Source organism: Gorilla gorilla, chromosome 5 (genome assembly GCF_029281585.2).
Source record: "Gorilla gorilla gorilla isolate KB3781 chromosome 5, NHGRI_mGorGor1-v2.1_pri, whole genome shotgun sequence".
NCBI classification, from domain to species: domain Eukaryota; kingdom Metazoa; phylum Chordata; class Mammalia; order Primates; family Hominidae; genus Gorilla; species Gorilla gorilla.
Window position 1 is genome coordinate 63695828 of NC_073229.2, and position 26229 is coordinate 63722056.

At 42.7% G+C, this 26229-nt stretch overlaps 1 protein-coding gene across 2 annotated transcripts in view; it reads right to left on the minus strand.

Moving 5' to 3' along the window:
* CLIC5 (chloride intracellular channel 5) overlaps positions 1-26229 on the minus strand; it is a 117825-nt gene that overhangs the window by 6726 nt on the left and 84870 nt on the right. The window contains exons 5-6 of one of the 2 annotated variants that reach the window (XM_055389776.2): positions 9191-9372; positions 8269-8775 (exon numbers count right to left, since the gene is read on the minus strand). In XM_055389776.2, coding sequence (XP_055245751.1) covers positions 8737-8775; positions 9191-9372 — 221 coding nt within the window. In that variant the 3' untranslated portion in view covers positions 8269-8736. Of the gene's footprint in view, positions 1-8268; positions 8776-9190; positions 9373-26229 lie in introns of those variants that run through there. The other variant, XM_004044128.2, reaches the window with a different exon arrangement.

The following is a 26229-nucleotide window of genomic DNA, read 5'->3' on the forward strand; positions in this document are numbered from 1 at the left end:
CTAAAAAGGACATGACTTTGTTTCTTTACATGGCTATGTAGTATTCCATGATGTATATGTACCATGTTTTGTTTATTCAGTACACTGTTGATGGGCACCCAGGTTGATTTCATGTCTTTGCTATTGTGAAGAGAGCTGTCATAAATGTATGAATGCATATGAATTGTTTTTTTGGTAAAACAATTTATTTTCCTTTGGATATATAACCAGTAATGGGATTGCTTGGTCAAATGATAGTTCTGCTTTTCGTTCTTTGAGAAATCTCCAGAGTGACTGAACTAATTTACATTCCCATTAACACTGTATAAGTGTTCCCTTTTCTCCACAGACTAACCAACATCTGTTGCTTTTTGACTTTTTAACCATAGCCATCCTGACTGGTGTGAGGGAGGTGTCTCCTTGTGCTTTTAATTTGCATTTCTCTGGTGACTGGTGATACTGAGCTTTTTTTTTTTTTTTTAAATGTTTGTTGGCCACTTATTATGTCTTTTTTTGAGAAGTGTCTGCTCATGTCTTTTGCCCACTTTTTAATGGTATTATTTGGTTTTTGCTTATTCAATTGTTTAAGTTCCTTATAGATTCTGGATATTAGACCTTTGTCAGATGCATAGTTTGCAAATACTTCCTCCCATTCTGTGGGCTAACTGTTCACTCTGTTGATAGTTTCTATGTGCAGAAGCTCTTTAGTATAATTAAGTCCCACTTGTCAATTTTTATTTTTGTTGCAATTGCTTTTGTAACTTCATCATAAATTACTTCCCAAAACTGATGTATAGAATGTTTCCTGGTTTTCTTCTAAGATTCTTACAAGTTGAGGTAAATCTTTAATCCATATTGAGTTACTTTTTGTATATGATGAAAGGTAGGGGTACAGTTTCATTCTTCTGCATAGGGATAGTCAGCTATTCCAAAACCATTTATTGAATACGAAGTCCTTTCCCCATTGCTTATTTTTGTCAATTTTGTGGAAGATCAGATGACTGTAGGTGTGTGGCTTTATTTCTGGGTTCTCTGTTCTGTTCCATTCATCTATGTGTCTGTTTTTGTGCAAGTACCATGTTGTTTTGGTTACTGTAGCCTTATAGTGCAGTTTGAAGTCAGGTAATGTGACACCTCCAGCTTTGTTCTTTTTGCGTAGGGTGGCTTTGGCTATTCAGGCTCATTTTTGGTTCCACACGAATTTTTAGAATAGTTTTTTCTAGTTATGTGAAAAATGACATTGGTAGCTTGATAGGAATGGCATTGAATCTGCATATTGCTTTGGACAGTATGGCCATTTTATCAATATTATTTCTTCCAGTTTATGAGCATGGAATGTTTTTCCATTTGTTTGTGTCAGCTGCGATTTCCTTAAGTAGTGTTTTATAGCTCCCCTTGTAGAGATTTTAACTCCCTGGTTAGATGTAGTCCTAGATATTTTATTTTATTTTATTTTTGCAGCTATTATAAATCGGAGTATGTTCTTGATTTGGCTCTCAACTTTAATATGTTAGCATACAGAAATGCTACTGATTTTTGTACATTGACTTTTTTTTTTTTTTTTTTTTTGAGATGGAGTTTCGCTCTTGTTGCCCAGGCTGTAGTGCAATGGTGCAATCTCTGCTCACTGCAACCTGTGCTTCCTGGATTCAAGCGATTCTCCTGCCTCAGCCTCCTGAGTAGCTGGGATTACAGGCATGTGCCACCATGCCCAGCTAATTTTGTGTTTTTAGTAGAGACAGGGTTTCTCCATGTTGGTCAGGCTGGTCTCGAACTTCCGACCTCAGTCGATCCGCCTGCCTCAGCCTCCCAAAGTGCTGGGATTACAGGCATGAGCCACTGTGCCCGGCCACATTGACTTTTTATACTGAGACTTTACTGAAGTTGTTTATCAGTTCCAGAAGCCTTCTGGTGAAGTCTTTAGGGTTTTTGAGGAATAGAATCACATCACCAGTAAAGAGAGAGAATTTGACTTCTTCTTTTCCTATTTGTATGCCTTTTATTTCTTTATCTTGCCTGATTTCTCTGGCAAGGACTTCCACTACTACGTTGAATAGGAGTGGTGAGAGTGGGCATCCTTGTCTTGTTCCAGTTTTCAAGGGGAATTATCCCAGTTTTCGCCCATTCAGTAAGATGTTGGCTGCAGATTTGTCATAGATAGATGGCTCTTATTATTTTGAGGGGTGTTCCTTTAATGCCTAATTTATTGAAGGTTTTTGTCATGAAGGGATGTTGAATTTTATCCGAAGTTTTTTCTGTGTCTATTGAGATGATCATTTCGTTTTTGTTTTTAATTCTGTTTATGTGGCGAATAACATTTATTGATTTGTGTATGTTGAACCAACCATGCATCCTAAGAAGAAGCCTATTTGATCAATGTGAATTAACTGTTTGATGTGCTGCTGGATTTGGTTTGCTAGTATTTTGTTGTAACTTTTTTGTGTCTATGTCCATCAGGGATATTGGCTTGAAGTTTTCTTTTTTCATTGTGTCTTTGTCAGGTTTTGGTATCAGGGTGGTGCTAGCTTCATAGAATGAATTAGGAAGGAGTCCTTCCTTGATATTTTGGAATAGTTTAAGTACGATTGGTACTGGTTCTTCTTTGTATGTCAGGTAAAATTCAGCTGTGAATCCATCTAGTCTGGGGCTTTTACTGGTTGGTAGGTTTTTTAAATTACTGATTCAATTTCATAACTCAATTAGTATGTTCAGGGTTTCAATTTCTTCCCAATTCAATCTTGGAATATTGACTTTGTATACTGAACCTTTACTGAAGTTGTTGATCAGTTCCAGGAGCCTTTTGGTGAAGTCTGTAGGGTTTTCAAGAAATAGAATCATAATCAGTAAAGAGAGAATTTAACTTCTTATTTTCCTACTTGCAGGCCTTTTATTTCTTTCTCTTGCCCGATTGCTCTGGACTTCCACTATGATGTTGAATAGGAGCGGTGAGTGGGTATCCTTGTCTTGTTCCAGTTTTCAAGGCAAATGAAAAGTGTATTTCTAGGAATTTATGCATTTCCTCTAGGTTTTCTAGTTTGTGTGCATAGGGATGTTCATAATAGTCTTTAAGGATCTTCTGTATTTCTGTGAGCTCAGTTGTAATGTCTTCTTTGTCATTTCTGATTGTGCTTATTTGGATTTTCTTTTTTTTTTTTTTGTTAATCTAGATAATGGTTTATGGATCTTCTTTATCCTTTCAAAAAACCAACTTTTGGTTTCATTGATTCTTTGTATGGATTTTTGGGTCTCAATTTCATTCAGTTCTGCTCTGATTTTAGTTATTTCTTTTATTATACTAGCTTTGAGGTTAGTTTGTTCCTGTTTTTCTAGTTCCTGTAGGTGTGATGTTACTTTGTCAATTTGAGATCTTTCTAACTTTTTGAGGTGGGCATTTCGTGCTATAAACTTTCCTTGTAATATTGCTTTTGCTACATCCTAGAGATTTTGGTATGTTGTGTCTTTGTTTTCATTTATTTCAAAGAATGTTTTTACTTTTGCCGTAATTTTATTGTTTACACAAAAGTAATTCAGGAGTGAGTTGTTTAATTTCATGTAATTGTGTGATTTTGAGACATCTTCTTGGTGTTGATTTCTATTTTTGTTCCACTGTGGTCCAAGAGTATGATTGATATGATTTCTATTTTTTTTAATTTATTGAGATTTGCTTTATGACTGAGCATGTGGTTGATCTTGGAGTATGTTCTGTGTGCGGATGAAAGGAATGTATATTCTATGGTCAATGGGTGGAGTATTCAGTAGATGTCTGTTATGTCCAATTGTCAAGTGTTGAATTTGAGTCCAGAATATCTTTGTTAGTTTTCTGCCTCGAAGATCTGTCTAATGTTGTTAGTGAGTTGTTGAAGTCCCCCATTATTATTGTGTGTTGTTGCTAAGTCTTTTCATAGGTCTAGAAGTACTTGTTTTGTGAACCTGGGTGCTCCAATGTTGGGTGTGTATATATTTAGAATGGTTAAGTCTTCTTGTTGTATTCACCCCTTTACTATTATGTAATGCCCTTCTTTGTTCTTTTTTTTTTTTTCACTATTGTTGGTTTGTGGTATTTTTTACCTGATATGAGAATAGTGACCCCTGCTCTTTTTTATGTTCCATTTGTGTAATAGATCTTTCTTCAGCCCTTTACTTTGAACCTATGTGTGTTGTTACATATGAGAGGGGTCTCTTGAAGACAGCAGATGAGTGGCTCTTATTTTTTATCCAAATTGCCACTCTATGCCTTTCAAGTGGGGCACTTAGATCATTTACATTCAAGGTTAATATTGATATGTGAGGTTTTGATCTTTTCGTGAAGCTGTTAGCTGGTTACTTTGTAGTTTCTATTGTGTGCTTTCTTTATAGGGTCTGTTGGCTATTTACAAGTGTGTTTTTGTGGTAGCAGGTATCATTCTTTGTTTCCATGTTTAGAAGTCCCTTAAGGATCTCTTGTAAGTATGGTCTAATGGTAATAAATTCCCTTAGCACTTGCTTGTCTGGAAAAGATTTTATTTCTCCTTTGTTTACGAAGCTTAGTTTGGTGGGATATGAAACTCTTGGTTGGAATTTCTTTCTTTAAGAATGCTGAAAATAGGCCCTCAATCTCTTCTGGCTTGCAATATTTCTGCTGAGAAGTCTGCTGTTAGCCTGATGGGGTTCCATTTGTATGTGTTCTGACCTTTTTCTCTAGCTGCCTTTAAGACTTTTTTCTTTGGCATTGACCTTGGACAGTTTGGTGGCTATATGCCTTGGTGAAATTCATTTTATATGGTATCTCACAGGTGTTCTCTGGATTTCTTGTATCTGTATATCCACCTTCTACCTTGCTTTCATTTTCAGAGAGGGCCCTAGACCATCGACCCTGGGATCCTCCCATTCAGAGAAGCCCCAGATCAGTCACTCTGGGCTTTCTTCTTCATTTTGGTGCTGGTAATATGCAGAGTTTCCCAGAAAGTTTGTGCTGAAGTGAACGATGACGATGACTTGATGGATGAAAAACTCACTGTTGCAGACATGTTCACAGACATTTGGGAACATTTTTTCCCCTCTATGCACCTAGGCCAGTGTTGAACTTCTATTATAACACTGAGCTATAATCTATTCTGAATCATGATTACTGTTTCAGTACCCTATTTTTTTCTAGCTTGTGGGCAGTGTAAGGATAGCAATCACAGCTTCTTCACTTCTGTACTCCTTGATAATCTCAATAATGATGTTGATCAGAGGAATGATAATAACAAATATTTATTCACTGTGTGCTCTGTTCCAGGGACTGCTTTAAGTACTTTGCAAGGTACTTAAATCTCTAAATAATCCCATAAGGAAGAATCTATTATATTCCCATTTACAGATGAGAAAATCAAGACAAAGGGAGATTAAATAGGTTGGGATTCAAAATTTACAATCTTATCTGTACATCAGACAAGGTTCTCTAGTGTCAAGTGTAATAAAATAATTTTAAAGACTGAAGATCCCTAGCAATGAGCAAACTGAAGCTACAAGAGATTATGTGACTTAATGTTATATGATAAATTAATTAATTTAACCAATATCTATTGAGTTACCATTAATATTTATTACAGTCCTTGCTTTATAATCCACAGTTCTTTCTACTTTACTACTCAGCCCTACATAGCTGATAAAACAATGGGTCGGTCTACTCAGAATCCCTCATGTTCCAGCCATTAATCTATTGTTGCTTGTCTCCAAACCTACTCTTCTATTTACTATTTTTTGTGATGCTGGGGCTAGGACTGAGCAGATCACATCTCTTCTTTGCCAGTGAATCCTGTTAGGTTCTGCCAAGAGGAGTTACTGGAGAGAGCCAGCAAGGTTGGAGGAGGAGAAGGGAGGGAGAAGCCCATGCTTTTCAGCTTCCTCTTTCTGTCAGTCTCCATTTATTTCTGGGAGCAGCAGCTGAATCCAGTTTGCTATTTTGTCAATACTCACAGGACCACATCATCATACCCACGCAGAGAGGCCAGCACATAGCAGGGACTCTGCTTTAGAGGCTGGATCCCAGCCAACCTGAGCTTGGACCCTGGCACCAGCTGAGCATCACTTTCACCCACATTCAGCTCTGCAGGGTCCCTCATCTACAGAGCCCCTAAGTTTGTAAGTTTTAATAATTCCAACCTCTTCCCTTTGTTCCTCCTGCCCTAGGAGTAGTAGCTGCCTCTTGAAGGTAGAACCTTCTAGTATATTTTGCCTTTCCAGTTCTTTAGTACATAGTACTTCCTTAAATTCTCTCTGTTAAAATAACTGGTTTGGTGTGGGCACCAAAGAGGCCACCCCCACACTGTTCTGTCTGGCTTAGGTAACTACAAGCAAGGGTGATGAAGTCCGAGTCCTTTGATAAAGCTCTCACAATGAAAGATGCCACCACGATATCTCCCCAGTCCCTTTCTGTTCACTGAAAGATGATGATCCCTTGGGTTGGGCCAAGTTCCTTTGAGAAGAGGCTGTCTTGCCTAAGAGCAAATTCATGCAGGAATGGTGGCCTGACCAAGAGAACTGGCTGGAATTTATCAGAGTGGATGAAAAAGGTCTCCAATAAGATAAAGGGATCCAAAAGTATTTTTCACAGTGACACACTGATTCATAGAGTAGCCTCAAGTCATTTCATACTGGAATTTTATTTTCAGGATTTTAAAGGGCAAAATGTTAGCTTCAATACAGAAGAAATGCAATTTGTAAATATATACTTATATTGATGTTGGTGTTCCCCTTCTTGTTTGTCTCCAGGGCTGAACATCGTCACTATGCTAGGCAAGGATCCCAGTGGGCAAGGAAAGGCCTGCAGATGCCTCTCCCAACGAAGACCTGTGCACCCTAGGCCTTGGCTGCTGAGCTGGTCATTTCTTCACACATTGGCTTGACTTTGGGAGATGAGAACTAGGAGGGGGCCAGACAATGAATGTTCAAGCCAAACTCTCATGGAGAGCCTGGGCCAGAGCAACTCTGCTTCCAGGGATGGAGATAAACCTGAAAGCGAGCCAGGCAAGAGGAGAGTGAGCATGAAAGCAGCAAGGGGGTAAGGATGCACACGGAGATCTGACGTTCACAGGGACTTCCATGCTCATGTTCTGAATTTGCTCTTTCATATGAAAACAGTTAGCTCCCACAGCCCAGATTAAGTTTTGGCATCCGAAGCCAAACTGGAGGCCTGACTTGGCTTCCCCTTTGCTCTTTGTGAACTTTAGAGGTTTGCCAGGTTTCTGGGATCTGATAAGCTGGATCAGCAGAAATCCAAAGAGATAGGGGCCAAGGGCTGGCCTTTGTTCTTTCATTGGCCATCTTCTTTTTGATCCCCAGCTTCTCTGGGTTAACCACCCACTGAATTTTCTCCAAGGACAGGGCTTCACTGAATAATTTAAGGCAGGTGGGAATTGAGGAAACCACAGGATGAAGCCCAAGGCTTGGGAGATTCATTTGTTTGCTTTGTTCAACAAATGGTTTTTGAGTGGTAGTGAATACATGTTTGAGCAAGAGAAAAGGAAAGAAGGAGGGAAAGAAGAAAGGGAAAGAAGGCAAGAAGGAATACAATCCACTTCTGTTCTTCTAGGCACGAGAAAAATGAATTCCAAAAAGATTAAATGATGTGCCTTAGCTCATGCTGCTAGTTGGCAGCAAATATAGGACTGGAACTCGGGTCTCCTGATCTTTGCATTGTATCACTCTGACACAGTGTGACTGAGCTGGAATTATATCATCCCTTTCAGAGGTACTTGTTCCTAAGGAGAAGAAGAATAAAGGATGAGGGGTGGGGCATGCAGTAGTTAATAACTTCAAAGAGACATAGATTGGCTGGACCTACAAGTAACTATTGGCTTGGCCCCAAATCCAAAATGTTTTTTTCTAAATAGGTTGTATTTGCCCACTCCATTTTTATGCATGATTCCCTCTCAGTCTTCAGCTCTAAGGCATACGGAAACACCAGTGTACACACAACTGAGTGACTTCAGCTCAAGCTGGTACATGCTCTGGTTGGAGAGGAGATAGCATTTTTGACTCGGGACTTGAGCTGAAAAATAATAGGCATATACTCAGCTGACAGATGATTGAATCTGAGTCTTCTCAGTGAAGCATAGAAATAAACTGGATATCATAAAGACTTACACCAGGTGATCAAATGATCAATCAATGAGTATTTATTGAAGGACCACTGTGTGCCCACCATCACACTTTAAAAAGGTCCTTTCCTCACAGAGTTTGCTGTCTGGCTGAGACAGTGAGATATAAGCATGTGTAAAATAGAGCACAGTATGGCTATCTGATACTAGGCTGACGAGGGTCAGGAAAGAATGGGGGAAGAAGTGCTCATTTACAGAGCTTAGGGGATACAACTACTGTCTTCAAATGAGGTGAAGGCAAGCAAAGCTGTTCTCTGTTACTCTAGAGAACAAATGGATAGCAGGGAGGCATGCTTGGGCTCATTGTAAAGAACAATGATTTAATAATCAGAGCTATCTAACATGGTAGGCCTGGCTCATTAAGCAGAGGGCTCCTCGTTCTCAGAGGCTGCAGTCACAGCTTCACAGAAGCCTGTCACAGAAACAGCAGAAAGTGGTTCAGGTTGAAGTGGGAGATTGTTTTGGATGACCTCTAAATGTCCTTTCCAACTCTCAGATTCCCAGGGTTTGTTGTATAGGAGAGGATGACACTACATGCTGCAAATGGTTAGTAAGTGCAATGATAGCAAGAAAGTGACATCACTTCTTGCAACCTCCACCTCTTCATTTGGTAGATGAGGAAAATAATGTGGGCTCACCTTAGGAAGCTGCTGGAGGAAGTGAGAAGGTGGGTCTGTGCACAAAGAAAAAATGCATATGAGGGCACATTTAATAGAGCTGTAGGGGTGTAGCCAGGGAAATCCTATGAGGAAGAGGCCTTTGGAGTGATATGACTGTATACAACAATGATAATTGCGACTATTACACATATTAAGCCCCCACAATATGCCAAGCACTTTCACGCTGTATTTACTCTTCCACCAACACTTGAAGTAAGCAATATATGCCTATTTTATAAATGAAAACTGAAGCTCAAGGAGGCCGCACAGCCAATAAGCAGCAGAGGGTGACCTTGGGTCCTTATTACCTGACTTCAGGGTCCAGGTTCTTGACCAACAGGTGGTACTGTCCTTGACTCATCCACACAGGTGACCTGGGCCTAAGATGGAGCTGGATCTTGCAGGCCCCTGTGGGTAGAGCTCTCTTACCTTGACCACATGGAGCTTGGGCAACAGATTGCAGTCAGCCAGGGTCAGCTCATCCCCATCCAGGAACTTGCGCCGGGACCCCTTGTCTTCCCCACAAGTGTTGGCATCAATCTCCTCTGGTAGAGGGGTGTTCAGGTAGTCATCCAATTTCTTTAGAGCCTTGGTTAGGCCTCTTTCAAGAGCTGGCATGAAAGAGTAAAAGGGCCTTTATTCAAACTTCTTGCCAGTGGATACAGTCATAGGGTCTTCAGAGTGGAGTAGCTCATCTAGAATCCTGTCCCCTTCATCACACTGCCAGCTCCCCACATACTGCAGAATACCTGGAAACCATTAACACAATGCAGTAGAAGTGTACTAAATAGGCTGAAAAGGCAAACTCTAACCAAACAATAAACACTAGCTAATCTTTTGCTTTGAAGAAAATACAGAAATATAGAAACACAGGCTGGGTGTGGTGGCTCACACCTGTAACCCCAGCACTTTGGGAGGCCGAGGCGGGCAGATCATGAGGTTAAGAGATCAAAACCACCCTAGCCAATATGGTGAAACTCCATCTCTACTAAAACTACAAAAATTAGCTGGGCATGGTGGCACGCGCCTGTAGTCCCAGCTACTCGGGAGGCTGAGGCAAGAGAATCGCTGAACCCAGGAGGCAGAGGTTGCAGTAAGTGCAATAATACTAGCCAGTTTATTTATTTATTTATTTGTTTATTTATTTTTGAGACAGAGTCTCACTCTGTCACTAGGCTGGAGTGCAGTGGCGTGATCTGGGCTCACTGCAACCTCCTACTCCCTGGTTCAAACGATTTTCCTGCCTCAGCCTCTCGAGTAGCTGGGATTACAGGCACAAGCCACCACACCCAGCTAATTTTTGTATTTTTAGTAGAGACGAGTTTCCCCATATTGGCCAAGATGGTCTCAATCTCCTGACCTCATGATCGGCCCGCCTTGGCCTCCCAAAGTGCTGGGATTACAGGTGTGAGCCACCATGCCCGGCCAATGCTAGCCATTTTTAAAAAAAGTTTTGGTTATCTATAATTTGCTAATATTCCACATCAACCTACATATTACGTTTTTAGGAAGAAAAGGCTATTAAATTGGTAAATATAAACTATATAGAAGTTCCAAGACAAAGATATGCATCAGATATTGTGGAAGCATTAACTATAGCTAACCCAACCCAAGAAGAGTTGGGGACAAGGCCTTCAGGGGGACTTGACAGGGGGAATAGAACAGCCCTTTTTGATGTCACCCCCAGAGAAGTGATGGGTACCAGGGAAGAACACTTGGGTTTACTCTAGGGAAGCTTGTTCTAAAAATCACTGCTGTCTCAAATGGAAGGGCTCCACCACAAATGTGCAACCCCCAGCTGCACAGAAAGCTGTCATGATTATGACTCAAAGAATGAACACCCAAAGGAAGATAACATGGGAGAAGGCTTTTACAGTCTTGGTCAAATAATTATCTGTCACATAATTTATTTAGACACAAAAGCAAACAAAATACCCAAAAGAACAACTGTGGGAAGCCATCATCACTGAAAATCGTTTTGCCCAGAATCTCGTAGTCCATTCTAATCAGAGAACACTACCATAGAAACTTTCTACTTGAGCTCAAAGGACAAACATGGAGGAGATGGCTGACCAGGGCATCAGTCACTGCACCTGTGTCATCAGCCCCATCCCCAGACTCTGGTTTAGAGCCTGACACTGAGAAAATGGAAGTCAATCCTGCGGTTCATTCCAGTAGATACAAGGCGGACACTGCCTTGTCCAAGTACAAGGACAAGGACACTGCCTTGTACAGCCAAGAGGGCTGTACTCTTGTTAAGATTTTCCCAAGTGTGCCTTGTTAGCCACTCCTCTCATAACCCACTTTTTGTCTTTTCATAGAAGGCCTTTTGTTTGAGACAATGGAAAGACACCAGCCCAAGATAAATCAATTGAACACTTACTGGAATGTTTGAAAACTGCCTGGAGGTTGGGCATAGTTTCTCAATACTTTCTTCTCCCTGGTGTGGCATTTGAACTACTTCATCATCTGCTTTGTGTTTCCAGTTTGGGAGAATAGAGTAAGCAGGGCTGGGAAAATGCAGTATATTCCTTAATAATTGTCTAGACTGTGACGGGACTGCAAGGCTATTCAAAGGCAATGGCAGAGGGTGGGTACTAAACAATGCTTATTACGCTTTTCTCCCTGAAGCACTCGTGATGTATTTGTTTGCTTGCTCAATCCCTCTACCCCTTTCATTCCTGGAGATTACAGCAAAATCTTGATTATAATGAAGAAAGGAAGAATCAAATACTGGGCCTGTCAAAATTTGACCAACTAATATCATCTGAGGGAAAGAGTCATACGATAGGAGATGAGACATTGCAGGTTCTAATCTCAAATGGCCCTGGAGACCTGAGTGGGCTGTTGCACAAGTCTGTGCCCATGTCACCAGGTCTGGGAAATATCATGAAATTTGGTGAAAAGCCTAGAGCAGTGATTGAAGTTCCTTGGGAAGATAGTTCTTTATATCCCTCTGGTAATTCCTTGAGATGGAAGGCATCAAGTCTGGTGACAGGAATCATTGTTGATTTATGTTGCAACTGCGACATTCCATGGAGCTTTCCAAGTCAGCACATTCTGGAAGGCACCCTCTGTATATCAGTCTCCTCACTTGGGTTTGTGTATTTTTGACCAGGAATGTGAAGGCTGCAGTTGGTAACAGCCGTGGTAGAGGAAGAGGAGACAAGGCAACAGGGAAAGGACTGCACGGCCTGGGACTAAACTGTGTTTAAATCTCAAGGCTGCCCAGGGTGAATTCACTGGGAAGCTGCTGAGCCTTAAGCTTCAAGGTCTCTTACTTTCCTGGGTCCCTTCCAAGCGCTTGGATCTGATTTCAAGAATTCTGTATTGGTACTTATTGTATTGCCTTAAGGCTTCATAAATCCCACAAATGTCGTTGATCCTGGCACTTACATGTGACCTTGGACAAGTTCCTCTACTTCACTGAGTTTCTGCTTTCTCATCTCAATAACGGGACTAAGGATCCTTCACCCTGTTAAGACCACTGCTGGAGTTAACTCAGATAATGCAGGGAAAGCACCTAATACAGTGCCTGGCCCATACGAGGACATCAATTAATGGTAGTTGTTGCTATTGCCTTACCAAACGTGGGGTCCTCCTGTTCTCTGTTCCTTGCCCCATACTCTTGGTCAATATGTTTCTGAATATCCCAAGGTGCAGCGGAGAATGGGTGATTTTAAGAAGCTCCAAATTTGTGGCCAACTCCCTGGAGAGGAAAATCAATAGCCTGGAGATTTGCTTCCCTTACTTATTTAGTATACAGCCAAAGCCCTGTTCCTTATACTCCCTTGGGATGCTCCTTGGTGATAAGCTGTGTTGAAAGGTACACCCATAGCAAAATAGACACAACATGCCTGTGTGCTGAAACACTACCATATTATCGGATAGCAAATGGCAGTACCCACTATATGCTCTGCCAATTCTTTTCCTCCCACCTGCCAACTCATTCCTCTGACCCTGGCTCAATCTGCCATCCATAGAATTTAATGATCTCTTTTGACTGATGGTACGCAGGTCATGAAACTATTTGAACTTTCTGCTCTGGTAGGAACAAGGGGGATGTGAAAGAAACTAGAGCAACAAAAAGATGTTAATTCCTTGTGTTTAATTCCTTGTAAATATTTGAAACCCTCACTCCAAATAACTACTCTGAGTAGCTAGATGGGGGTATCCCTCCAACTACAGCAAGTGAGCCTAGGGTTGGGGCACCCAAGACGCAGGATCACTAACATCCCAGGGACTTGATAGATACCCAGTGTTTTAACTGCTTTCTTCGCCTCTCCGCCTCTGCTCCCCATAAAGATTTATTCTGTACCACACACAAATGCACTGGGTAAAATATGTGACGAGGAAACAAGGGGAATAGTTCATAAATATTCTGAGCCATATGCAAACAATCTTAGATTTATTTTTCTCTTTTTTAAGGAGGAAAAAAAATCCACCCATTCCATGATCAGTTCCAGATTCATTGAGGTTGATATTACATAAGACCCAATATTGTTTTCTCGTCATAGAGAAATAATGACTTGGAAACAGCAATTTGAGCTAAGAAAATAATATATTCTTACCAGGGCATGGAGGCTGAATGGGGACTGGGGAGCCAAGACTCTAACCCAGCCTCCAACAAGTTCTTGCAAGCACAGCTCAGCCCTGGTTTGCTGGCAAACTCAGTGCAGCACAGGTCCTGATGAGCATAAGGCAAAGCAGACTCCTGGGGCTCAAAATTCACATGGAGAGGAGCAGATATCAAAGGTGGTCTTTGAAAGAAAGAGAACAGCTCTGTGGGCCCAGGTGGCTGCACACTCAACTTCTCATATATGGTTTTTCTCTTGTATGTGTGTTGCAGCAAAATAAAAACCAGGAACCCACCTGTGACCGTTGTCTGTAGATTGGATGGGTGTCTGTTCAACTCTCCACGGAGAAGGAGGTTGTGGTTATTGGGCACTGGCCTGGGCCGAGTACCCTCTGCCCTATCTTGTTCCTTTTATTGCCCAAGTCCCATACCTTAGCACCAGCAAGGAAATACACTCACTGAATTCCCGCAGTGAGCTAGGGATGTTTATGCAACTACCTTTTAAACACACAATGAGGCTATTGAGATGGAAAATATTATTCATCGTCATTCAACAGATGAAGAAACTGAGTCTTAGACTTACCCAGGGCACATACGCTTATGCAAGCACACACATAGCTGGTCCTTAAACCATTCAAACTACTCCTGGGATGTACAATGGAAATGTGCCTTGTTTTGTTTTCAACTGCTATGGTCTTCCTTACAAGCTCCTAACCTCTGGGTGGTGGAAAAACAACAACTTTAATTTCGTCCATTTTGGATTATAACCTAGTCTGATGTAATAATCTAAATAGTCCCTCTAGAGAATTCTGTCTCTTTTGCATTGAAATGCACTGTTTCCCAGAGAACCTGCCCCTCCTTGCTCTCCTTCCTGAGTCAGTGGGGCTGGGAATTGGGGACTAGGCCCCTGTGACCTCACAGCACTGGGGAGATGGGGGTTCTGGAATCTATGGGTGGAAGGCTTTGGAAAGCGAATACAGGTTCTGCATTTCTTCTGTTTGCTTCCTTCCAGAGTAACCATGGGGATGCTGGGTGGGGGTTACAGGTGGGCTGCTTGCCTCCCTCCACAATCTGGAAGGATACCCAAGCAAAGCACCACACGGAGCTCTTAACATGCTCTAGTTCCCTGACCCTCCCCCCCACCACCTCTCCTTTCTTCTTCATCCCCAACTCCCCTGTGCTAGGAAGGGTGGGCTTTTCTTTTAGTTTTCCCAGGTCAAATAGCCCATCAATCATTGAGCAGAAAGCCTCGTGGCCTTGCTGCACAGCCAGTACAACTGTTTCTACTCTGTGAGTCGAGGCCTCCAGGCAGGGTTTTTGATGGGTAAAAATTGAGAAATAAAAGAGTTTAGAACATCTTAGACAATAGGTTGGGTAAAAGTCTACTGTCTTGTTGAAAATGCTATTTTGAAGATCAAAAGCTGAATATTGAATTCTTTTTTCTGTCTTAGAGTTCCTTTTACAGAAATCCTAATCTCTCTGAGGCCAATGAATGCCTAGGGCAGATTAGAATCACGTTCTCAGAGTGGCAGAGAGAAAAAAAAATGTTCAATCTATTAGCTCTATTATAATTTAGGTGCAAAGCCCAGGATTTAAGCACAGGGCTATTAGATTCTAAAACATAAACTCCTTCCACTCTGCAAGGCCACATCTGGGTGAAAGGACTGTCCCATCACTCCTTGGGTATTCACGTGGCCTGACAGGTGCTGCAAAGTGTTCTTATTCCCCTGACAAAAGAGGATGGGGCTTCCCTCATGACTCCCCCATGCCTTACCTTCCAACTAATTTGGTAACATATTTGTGTTCTGCTACCAATGCTTGATTTCAGATATAATTCTTAGTACTTTCAGTGACCGTGATGAGATGTAGAAGGAGTTTTCTCTGAGTAGAGGGGCAACCATGACCCATCACATCACTTTTCAACTCTGCCTGTACTAGGGGCCAATGCTGTCACACGGGCTGTGTGACAATGAAACATCTGGTCGAAAAGTGAGAAATCCATTTGGATTTTTCCTAGGAGGAAAGAAATATCTAGATATTGAGAAATACCTGAAACACTGAATGAAGTTTTTACTTTTCATCTTCTCATTTGAGATCATGTTGATATAACTAAAGCGTGCAAAAACAGTACAGTGGTGGTTTGAGGAAGACCATGGCGGACGGAGGTTTCTCTGGCCATCACATATTTTTGAAGAGAAAATACAAACATGTCAACAATGGCCACACTTGTTGACATTTGATAGTTTAAAACGTGAATGGTAACGTGATGGAAACAAAAAATAATAAGAAGAAGAATATCACCACTTACTCATCTGTTGGAAGAAGAAGCCTTTCTTTCCACAGGCAGCTAGGACAAGAGGAAGAGACACTGAGAGAGATCAGATGGACTAGGCCCAAAGATCCAGGAGCAAGTGGGATGTAGGAGCCCCAGCAGGGCCCAGGAGGATTGGGAGGGTGAGGAAAAGGGCAGGTGCAGGCCAAGCAGGCAGAAATGTAGATGCTGCTATAGCGAGCTCAATTTTGAGGAGAGGCAAAGATATTCTAAGCGGATTTTGAGGATGTTCAGCTCTGTGATGGGCAGTGTAACCAATCCCCTCCCCCACCAGAAAACTTTACATAAAGATCTGCATTCATCTTTCAGGTTTTAGAAATGAGTCATGTAGCTTTTTTCTCAGTTGCCAAAGTCCTTAAAGAGAGAGAACAGTGGCCCAGTTACAGTTAGGTTATATGAGTATGAATGACCACACAAAGGCAAAATTATAAAGCAGGTGGAAACTGGGGTTTTCTCATCCACAGTGACTTTTCTAGGACTCATAGCAGGTAAGGGGGGGCTGATTTTCAGGTCCCTTTGTCTTTTAAATAATGTCTACACCAGATTCTTAGACCAAATGAAGTCAGAAATGGCAGCAAGGTTTTAGAAGATGGGAAGGGGACTTTCTATCAGGTCTGATGGGACGCTCTCTGCTGTGCCTGGGCCCTCTGGCTATGTTTGCATGTCACTGGTTTCATCAAGGAAGAAACAGAGAATCTGGGTCGAGTATGTCGGGGAGCCACGGCTTCTGATAACAAACACAGTAGCAGAGCAGCACATTCACTCTGCCATAAGAGATTTGGGTTTGAATCCTCAGTTATGCTTGTTCACAGGTTCACATCATCTAGTGTCTGGTGCAGAGTGAGACTTGATTAAAGTTAACTGCTATTATTATTATTACAGCTATAGGACTTGGGTTTATGAGAGGATGAAGGGGAAGAAGACACCGAGAGAAAGATGAGAGAAGAGATCAGCTCAAGGCAGAAGTTCAGTGTCTGAAGTGAGGTTTATCTGAACATCCTAGCATGTTCCAGGTCCAAGGAGAATCCTGGAGAGCTCGCAGGATGAAGCTTGCTCTTGCCTTTCCTAACATGTTAGGGATCTAAAGTTGCCTGGAAGGATCTCTTTGGGTTTGGCTTTGCTCTCTCCAGGCCACATGGGTGTGTCACATTTTCTTAGTTTGACAGTTTAGAGAGTTCATGTCCACCTTTGGCACTGAACCAAGAACACTGGACTTGGCCTCATAGCCAGAGAGGAGGATGTTGTCAAATTGGCCTTGGGTGTGAACAACCCAGGGGCTCACATGGGGGAGGCAATTCCCAGGCCTCCGTTTCTAGGCACTGCTAAAAACAGGAAAGGCAGAAAGACAAACAGCGGTTTATGAGAAAGCAAAATGCAATGGCAACTTCAACAGATTCCCCACTGTTCCCTCGTGTGGCGTCAGCCGGGCTACAGAGAGTGTGCAGCACGTGGTGCCATGAATATTATTTGTTTGTTCTAGAAAGAATTTCAGCCTCAGAGGGGAGGATGAATTAAATGACAAGCTCCTATAGTTCTTTCCAGTAAGAAGCCAGTAAACGATTCTTTATTTGAAAGATAGCGTTTAAGTCTTACAATTATGGTGGGTTGGGATATAGGACACTGTTGGTTGCCCACCCTCCTCTGTGGTGGGGAGAATGGGGTATTTTCTGATGTGTTTCCAAGGAATTCAGAAACTTTCTTAAGGAAGACACAGATTCTCCATACAGCTGCTTCCCCAAGCTCTGTAAAGGATTCTTATAAAGAAGCATCTTTTTATTTAATACAGCTCCACAAATCACCCTTATATTTGGTGTATGTTCAGAAGTTATTAGTACAACAACAAAATGCATATTTTTTTTAAAGGCAAGAGACTTTGGCCAGTATTTGGCTATGTTTAAAACACCAGCATGGTAAACATCTAGGACAACTTCAGCATGCCTTTAGTATAATATTTTCTTAAAGTATGAAGGGAGGTAGGGATTCCAGATCCAAATAATTTTCTAAACCTCTTAAAAGCCACAGTAGATTTGAAGAGAAAGATTATCACTTAGGTCTTCGAATTAAGTTTCCTTTTGTGTACTCATCTGTAGCATGTAAGCTGCCTGAATGTTTATTTATCGACAGGAGAAGGGAGGAAGACAGAGAGAGAGAAAGAGAGAGAGATAGAGATAGAGAGAGAGAGAGAGAGAGACTGACTGAATGTGGGAGGAAGCTGCAGAGCTAGCGAGCTCAGGAGCGATCACGGGAGAAGTTCTGGTTGGGGAATCCAGCCCAGACTTTAGCCATGGGGCAGTGGCGACACCTTCTGGCTTATCCCTGAGCAAACAAACAAACAAACAAACTCCCGAAAAACCTATTGTGCATTTTCCACAGAGAACATGTACGTGTGTTTTCTATTAGACTTTCTAGAAACTCATAAATGATTGTAGAACCCATCGTGCTAATAGAAAGTACGGCATAAATGCTGACGGAAGCTATTAATGCTAATTGTAGTTTATGTGGCCAAATGAATCAGGCCGAAATCTGTGAGTTTTTTATGGTTACTTTATAACAGGTTATTTTTAAGTATCAGGCCATAGATTAGGTTTAATGCGGATGCTCACACACTTAGAATGAGCTGGTTAAGAGAGATTCTAACTTTATCAGTCATCCGTTCCAGCGTTTAGACCTAGAGATTTTTCTCAATTCTCCCTCCCCCAAAACACTTAGGCTGAAGTACATTCACCACATTTTGTCTTGTTTCATCCTCAAATAGCCACATCTTTTACATAAGAGCCATTCACAAACTTAAAAACTGCCTCTGTGCCACTGCAATGCTAGACTGAAATAATTACTGGATTTGGTGATTCTGTGAATATCCTACAAATTCTCTTTCAGTTGCCCATTCTTTCATTTGTTAAACAGGCATCTATTCGATGCCCACTGTGGGCCAACTTTGTGCCCCTTTCCCCACATGGATTGTTGGGTGAGGACCCTGATGGGGAAGGTGGGAAGTGTTGAGTATATTTAAGGAAATACACATGGTAGTCATTCATTGAGTATTCATCGGATCGTGAACTGATTTGATCACCATTTCCTAAATGACACACTCTTGTTTAATTCAGCACCACATACATATTAAATAGTGGATTATGTTAAATGTTAATATACGCAAGTCAAGAGCACAGATCATGGGACCAGCTGCGTGGGCTGGGGTCCTGACCCTGACACATACTAGCTTGGGCAGGTTGCTTAACCAGTGCTTGCTTCCTTCTCTGCAAAGTGGAGATCATAACATGGCATACCTTAGAGGGTTGCTGGGAGCAATAATTGAGTCATCACCTGCAGAGGGCTTACTACAGTGCCCGGCATGCTGTAAGCAGTTGTTATGTACAATATGTATGTGCAACGCATGATGATGCTGATGTATGAGAAACAAAGCATACAAAAAAAGCAACAAAAAATTCTTAGAGCTGCAAGAAAAAAGTGGCTCTTGCCTCTGGCTCTGCTCAGTAAACATTGTGCTTGACTCATCCTCTGCCCTGAAATGCTGACATGAACAGGGATATTCAGCTGTTCCTTTCATTCTGACTCTACAGCCAGAACCACAGTCCCCCAGCCGAAAGCCTTCATCATAACAGATGTGAAATGGGGCAACCTTAAAGGTTAGGGGTGACTGATACTTACACAGAATTCCCCAGATATGCTACAAGTACACCTGGACCTCCCTCCCCCTTGCTCAGAGCAGTTCCCTGGATACCCTAATGTGCCCCAACAAAAATTACAGTTTGTGGGGAGAAGCTACCCACTGGATGTTTGAGTTGCACAGCTTTTACTACATGAGTCTTGCATCTCCTAAAGTTTGAAGTGTGTAGCAAATTAAATGTGCAATTTTATACTTCTGTTTCCTGAAATCTAGTAGGGGGTAAATGACTCAGATTTTTCCAACACCAAAGGAGGATTTAAAATAATGTGTCCTTTTTGGCAATGGCTAGGACAGGTATTTTCACCAGAGAGAGAAAAAAAATCACCTTAACTTGAAAGTGAATATATAAGAATTGAATATACAAGAATTCAGTCTCCTTTTATTTGTTACTAGTAGAAGACAGAGCCCATATATATATATATATATTTTCAGGGTAGCAATGTGCCCTATCAAAAATACTCATCTTCGTAGATTCCCAGAATTTCAGCTACAGAAGGCCAAATAATCAAGTTCTGGCTAAAGAGATATCGGTAGAAATTAATCAATGGGCTTCTGGAAAAGATAAGATAGATGCGGCTGGCATTGTCTGGAATGCGGATGCGATGTTTGGAGGTGGAGCAACCATCCTGTGAAACAAGAATGAAAGTCACACACGAAAGATGGAGAATTAGGAGCTCTAAGCAGCAGCTCAATTCTCGACTTCTTTCAGCAACTACATTTGCCTGGAACTCTCTACTCTCTGGACTTCTTGTTATGTGAGAAAAGCAAATTCCTCTTAAGAAGTAAACATTTATCAAGAGTGCTTAGAACAGGGCATGGCTCATAGTAAAATGCTATATAGGTTTTGCTAATAAAATACATATTTGCTTTAGCCACTGTAGTCAGGCTTCTATTACAAACAGCCAAACACAACATTTGCCAATATACATAGGTATTGCCAATATGCCAACATGTCATTATTCCGCTTTTTTTTTTTTTTTTTGAGATAGAGTCTCGCTCTGTCACCCAGGCTGGAATGCAGTGGTGCGATCTCAGCTCACTGCAAACTCCATCTCCCTGGCTCAAGCAATTCTTCTGCCTCAGCCTCCCAAGTAGCTGGGACTACAGGCGCGTGCCACCACGCCTGGCTAATTTTTGTATTTTTAGTACAGACTGGGTTTCACCATATTGGCCAGGCTGGTCTTGAACTCCTGACCTCATGATCCGCCTGCCCTGGCCTCCCAAAGTGCTGAGATTACAGGCATGAGCCATCGCGCTCAGCCTCATTATTTCACTTTTATTCTAGCACCTTGCACAGCATATGGTACTGAATAAGTATTTGTTGAAAGAATAAGCTGTTCAGTGGTGTTTGAGGAAAGATGAAGGACCCTAAAATCATGTGACTCTATGTATATACTTATGTAATAAGCCTTAACTCTGTAGAGGAACAACAGTTCCCTTTCTTTGTATAATAGTAGCCCTTGGTCTTTTGAGGATAGATGAAGGGATTCAATTAGTTTGGCCTGAGATACCCTCCCACAGAGTCCCAGCCACTTTGTTATCAGAGCCAAGAGAGAAGCATAGGTTAGCATCAACCTCTCTGCCAAACGACTCAGGTAGGACTGAGGCAGTTTCAGACCTTGGCAAAATGTTGAGTAAAACTCATCTTTAGGGTCCCCACAATGGAAACAGAACATGGATAACTATCATTGCAAACATCAGTGGGCATGAGACCATCAGAGTTAGAGCTGAGTGCAGGAGGTCTGAGAAATCACGTGGCTCAACCCTCCCCTCCCCAGAATGTTCTGGAAGGGAAGAGGTTCTAGACAGTAGCACAGAGAAACATATATACACACCCACACATACACACACACACACATATATACATACATATACATATATATATATTTTTTTATTTTTTTAATTTTTTTTGAAATGGAGTCTCGCTCTGTCACCCAGGCTGGAGTGCGGTGGCATAATCTCGGCTCACTGCAAGCTCCACCTCCCGGGTTCATGGCATTCTCCTGCCTCAGCCTCCCGAGTAGCTGGGACTACAGGCACCCGCCACCACGCCCGGCTAAATTTTTTTTTTTTTGTATTTTTAGTAGAGATGGGGTTTCACCATATTGGCCAGGTTGGTCTTGAACTCCTGACCTTGTGATCCGCCCCCCTCGGCTTCCCAAAGTGCTGGGATTATAGTCATGAGCCACCGCGCCCGGCCAGATAAACGTATTTTATTTACCTTGATCCAGATCATTAAATGCTTTGTCCAGCAGGGGTCTTAGAAAAATAATTTGACCTCTGGCTGCTAGCTGAAAAAAGTCTAGAATTTAGCCTTCTGTGTTTTCTCTTTTGACTCTTGGTGAAGTATCACTTTTAACACCAAATAGAATTTCCCTTGAATGTGGTTATAAAAATAATGGTGAAAAGAAAAATCCCACTTCAGCGAAGCCTGCCAGCACACTGGCCATCCTAGTGATGAGAGCTGCTCAGGTTCTTGCACTCTTTTATTGATTGGTTCTAAGTGAGATTATTCACCATGAAGCTTGATATCATATAACAGAGGCTACAAAAGCATTGTATGTTCTCACGTCAAAGACAACACTAGTCACAGAACATCATAGGATTTAAATGGGGACTGGGAAGTTTTAAATAAATACAGTCAGAGCATAGGGGAGTCTGCAACATGGGGACAGATTTAAAAGGTGAGGTTCCACAGCGGGGACAGGAAGTGGCTGAAGGATGTGCCGTGGCTCTGATGAGGCCCCGTCATCATCTCCCAAGCAAAGCCATAGACAAGGTAGAGGCGTGTTGAAGTGTTTGGGATACTTTTTTTCACTCATTTAACAAATATTGATGGACCATCTGCCCTGGGTCAGATGCTGAGCTGGGGTCTGGGGTGACAATGATGAAGGTGGCACACCCAGCACACTTCCTCACAGAGACAGCTGCTCGGAACCCTGTTTCTCACAGCACAGCCCTGGACCATCAGTGTCGGAATCGCCTGGGAGCTCTCAGGCCTTGCCCCAGATCCACTACCTCAATATCTGCTTCGTAACAAGACCCTGTGGGAAACCAGGATGTGCCACCCCCAAAATAGGAAGGATTGTTGAGATGAAGACAATTCAGAAGAGACAGAGGCAGTAAAGCTCTCTGCCCTCCCTCTATTTGTCTAAAAGCAGGACGTAGATTTACAAAGACAAAATGTATCTTGCCTCCCCCCTTCTACCAGGGAGAACCACTGAAAACAACTTAAGACTCTTATGCTCCTGGAGATGGCCCTGCAGGAATCTACATTGAACAAGCTTTGCTAACTGGCCTTTATCTGCCATTCATTTGCTATCCCCCCAAGTTGCTGCCCCGAGAGACTCAAAGTGTTTTTTCCCTTGTCACATCTCTAAAAGTTTACTGTCCTTTGATGAGGATGCTGTGAAACTAGAATTCAAAGCCATCTCTTTGAGAACTCCTCATTATAGAAAATATACTTGTTAATAAACTTCTGCTTGTTTTTCTCTTGTTAATCTGTCTTTTGTTACAGGGGTCCCTTCCAACTAAGAACCTATGGGGGTTATTCTTCCTCTAAAACCCCCACAGGATTCAAATGTATGCGCAAGGTAGAAAATGGTCTGGCTAACAAGAAGAATGAAAAGAAGTGCTGATTTATGCTTAAGCCTTAAGTCTGTGCCTGTCTTAACTCATGAGGCTACTCTGGCTCAGCCTGGAAACAAGCTTGAGATGGGGTGGAGTGCCTTCCTGCAAGACGGCGCTGGAGCAGGATTTGAAAGAAAGCCTGGGGTTTTAAAGGCAAAGTTCCATGTAGCAACTTTTTCCCAACAAATTACCCTCTCTAAACTGCTGATAAAGTCAGAATACCAGACTAGATTTAATCCCTGGTTTTAGTTCTTATGTCTTTGCAACACTAGTTGGTAGCAAAAGATGTTTAAAAGCTGAGAAATGCTGAAGCTTTTGCTAGAAGGTTCAGTGCACCACCTGGATTTCACATCTTGTCATTTTCAGCCCCAGCTCTACCAAAAATGAGGGAATCTGTTCTACAGGTTAACTTACCCAGAGATATTCTCCCCTAAAGGTCAGCAGAAACTTGGAAAAAGTTTCCTCAAAGCTACGTCCTAACCACAGACAAGGGGTTATGAATGTAGTAATTGTATAAACCAACTGTGATACTTTCAACCTACACACACACAATGAAATGTAGACGCACACACCCATGGACATACTATTGTACTTCTGTGGTCTGCATATCCTGTGCTTAGTGGTAAAGTTATGAGACTTATATTGTGTCCCATCATGAATATAATTTTGCATGTAAGCACTTTCTTTTAGATTAATTGAAATGAGCCTGTCTAAGGAGGTATGTGATGGCCTTTGCCAGTACATAAGAACATCAGAACACACACGAAGTGCATAAGTGTGTGTGTGTGTGTGTGTGTGTGGAGAGAGAGATTGAGAAACGTATTTGGTTCCTATGTGTAGACTGCACAAAGACAAGAGGTGTTGGTTGCATAGGATGAGGTAACGGTAGGAAGAGGTGAAAGAGCATTTAACTCATGTGCAAATCAGTTATTTAACGTTCCTTTATTCCCCAGGTCTTGATCTGCATCCAGGCCAGGCCAGGAGAACTCATTCTGGTCAGACAGCGGGAAATTCCACCACATGGAATGGTGTTGGTGGTCTCCGCTCTACTCCAGTCCAGGAGCCCACACAGCAAAATTCCACTAATGAATGCGCCCACCCACGCAGGGCCCAGCTCTCCCCACCCCCTTCTCCCCATGCCTGCCCCATTCAACAGGCCACGCCACCACCAACCGCCTTCCTTACAACTGCCCAAGGATTCGTTTCAGGAGCAAGATTTGTTAAATTATAAATTGGAAGCATCCACCTCAATAATGAACCAAATCAAAGACCCTCTGGAGGAATCCCTCGGGCTGCTCATGGGAGGGGCCAGAGGAAGCATTTGCCCCCTCCTCTCCCTCCTGCCCTCAGCCTCAAGGACCCTCCGTGAGGGAGGAGACCAGGACATGCAAGTGCAGAGCCCACCAGACCTCCGAGGTGGGTCTCACCGAGCCTAGGTTATTTGTTTTTCCTTGCAAGAATGCTAGTCAAAGCAAAACTTTAACCCAACAAACCAACAAACAAAATACCCCTAGTTGGCTATTTGCACACAGGGGTTGCCAAGGAAGGCAGCCTGAAGGGTCCCTTTGTGACCAGAGGCGTTTTTGAAAGGAGACAGCAATGGCTGCTTTATGAGGAAGTGGTGAGACGGTCACATGTTATCCGCATTGCTGTGGAGGTCGGCCTGACCACCCAGGAGCCTTCACCAAGATGGCCTGATAACAGCCCACCATGGGGCTCCCAGGCCTCTGCGGCGATCTTCCTGGGACCCAACTGTCCTCCAAAAGAACTGCTTCCAACAGAGTAGACATGGAGCCCCACGGCCACCTAAGTGACTCTGTTTCTGAGCATGCTTTAGGGTAATTAGGTTTCACATTCCTGCTGCTTTTTACACATGGCCTTAGCTTTCTCATCAGGCCCGTGGCAGAGCACAAGGCAGAATGAGAAGGGGGGTGCCGCATCCATCCCCTGGATGGCCAGGCCCTCCAGACAGGGCCACTGTGACACGGGGGCTGGGGGCTGGGAGGGAGGAAGGGGAGAAGGCATGAAGCGCCTTATGATTGAAGTGGCTTGGAATAATAAATATACACACTCTCTTTTAAACGTGGCTCACCACATCCTGGGAATCTGGAAAAAATGCCCCACCTCACTGACCCCCACCCTCCTCCCCACCTCCCCCCCGGCAGCAGTGGCTTTCATGACGCCTGGGGGAAAGCACAGGGCCTTTGATAATAAGGGGCTTGTTAGTTCTAGGCTAACAGCCCTCCCAGGCCGCTCTGAATCATTTCAAGCACTTTTTTATTTTAGGTCAAGGAAGTTCATAAATGTAAAGACTCGAGGTTGTAGAAGGAGAAGAGGAAAGAGAGAAAGAAGCATTTGGGGGTAGTTGTCATTGGGAGGGGCAGCCAGGGACCTCCTATGGTAGATCCGTCACGCCTGGTGGACAAGCCCTTCCCTTGGTGTGGGGGACAGATAATGGAAGGTGGCTTTGAGCCTTGAAGAAGACCTAGCCTTGTCTGAACCGTCTAAGCTTTGGCTTAGATAAAACTGAATCTTTGTATAGGAAGACCCTTGCGAATCCACAGGCCTTGAATAAATCACATCAGCTGGCTCTGGCGACGATTCCTCTGTCTGCCAGAAGAGGGCAGCACATGCTTCCTCATTACAGGGAAAGCTGGGAGACCCAGTCCAAAGGGTGGACACTAGGTATGGAGGCGGGGGGAGCACTGTGAAATTAATAGCAGCAGCAACAGCAGCAGCAATAGCTGTCACATATTGGTGCCTACTGTGTGCCAGGAACTGTCCTAAGTGATTTATATGCATTAATTCATCTAATTAACATGACAAATCTTCAAGAGAGGGTGCTATTACAATCTCCATATTACCGTTGAGGAGGCTGAGGCATACTGAAATTAACAGAACTTGCTATTGTAGCCACGGACTGCCTAAGATTGAGGTCAGCAAATTATAGTCCAAGGACTAAATCCAGTTCACTGCCTACTTTCATGCTGCCCTCAAGCTAAGAATTGTTTTGTGTTTTACATTTTTGCATGGTTGGAAAAAAGTCAAAGGAAGAATAATATTTCATGAAGTGAGAATGATGTGAAATTCAAATTTCAGTGTCCATGAATGATGTTTTATTGGAACACAGCCCTATTTATTTGTTTACATATTATCTGTGGCTGCTTTATGATTCCTGCAGCAGAATTGAGCAGAGTCTGGTAGAGGCTATGTAGCTTGCAAAGCCTAAACTATTTACTATCTGA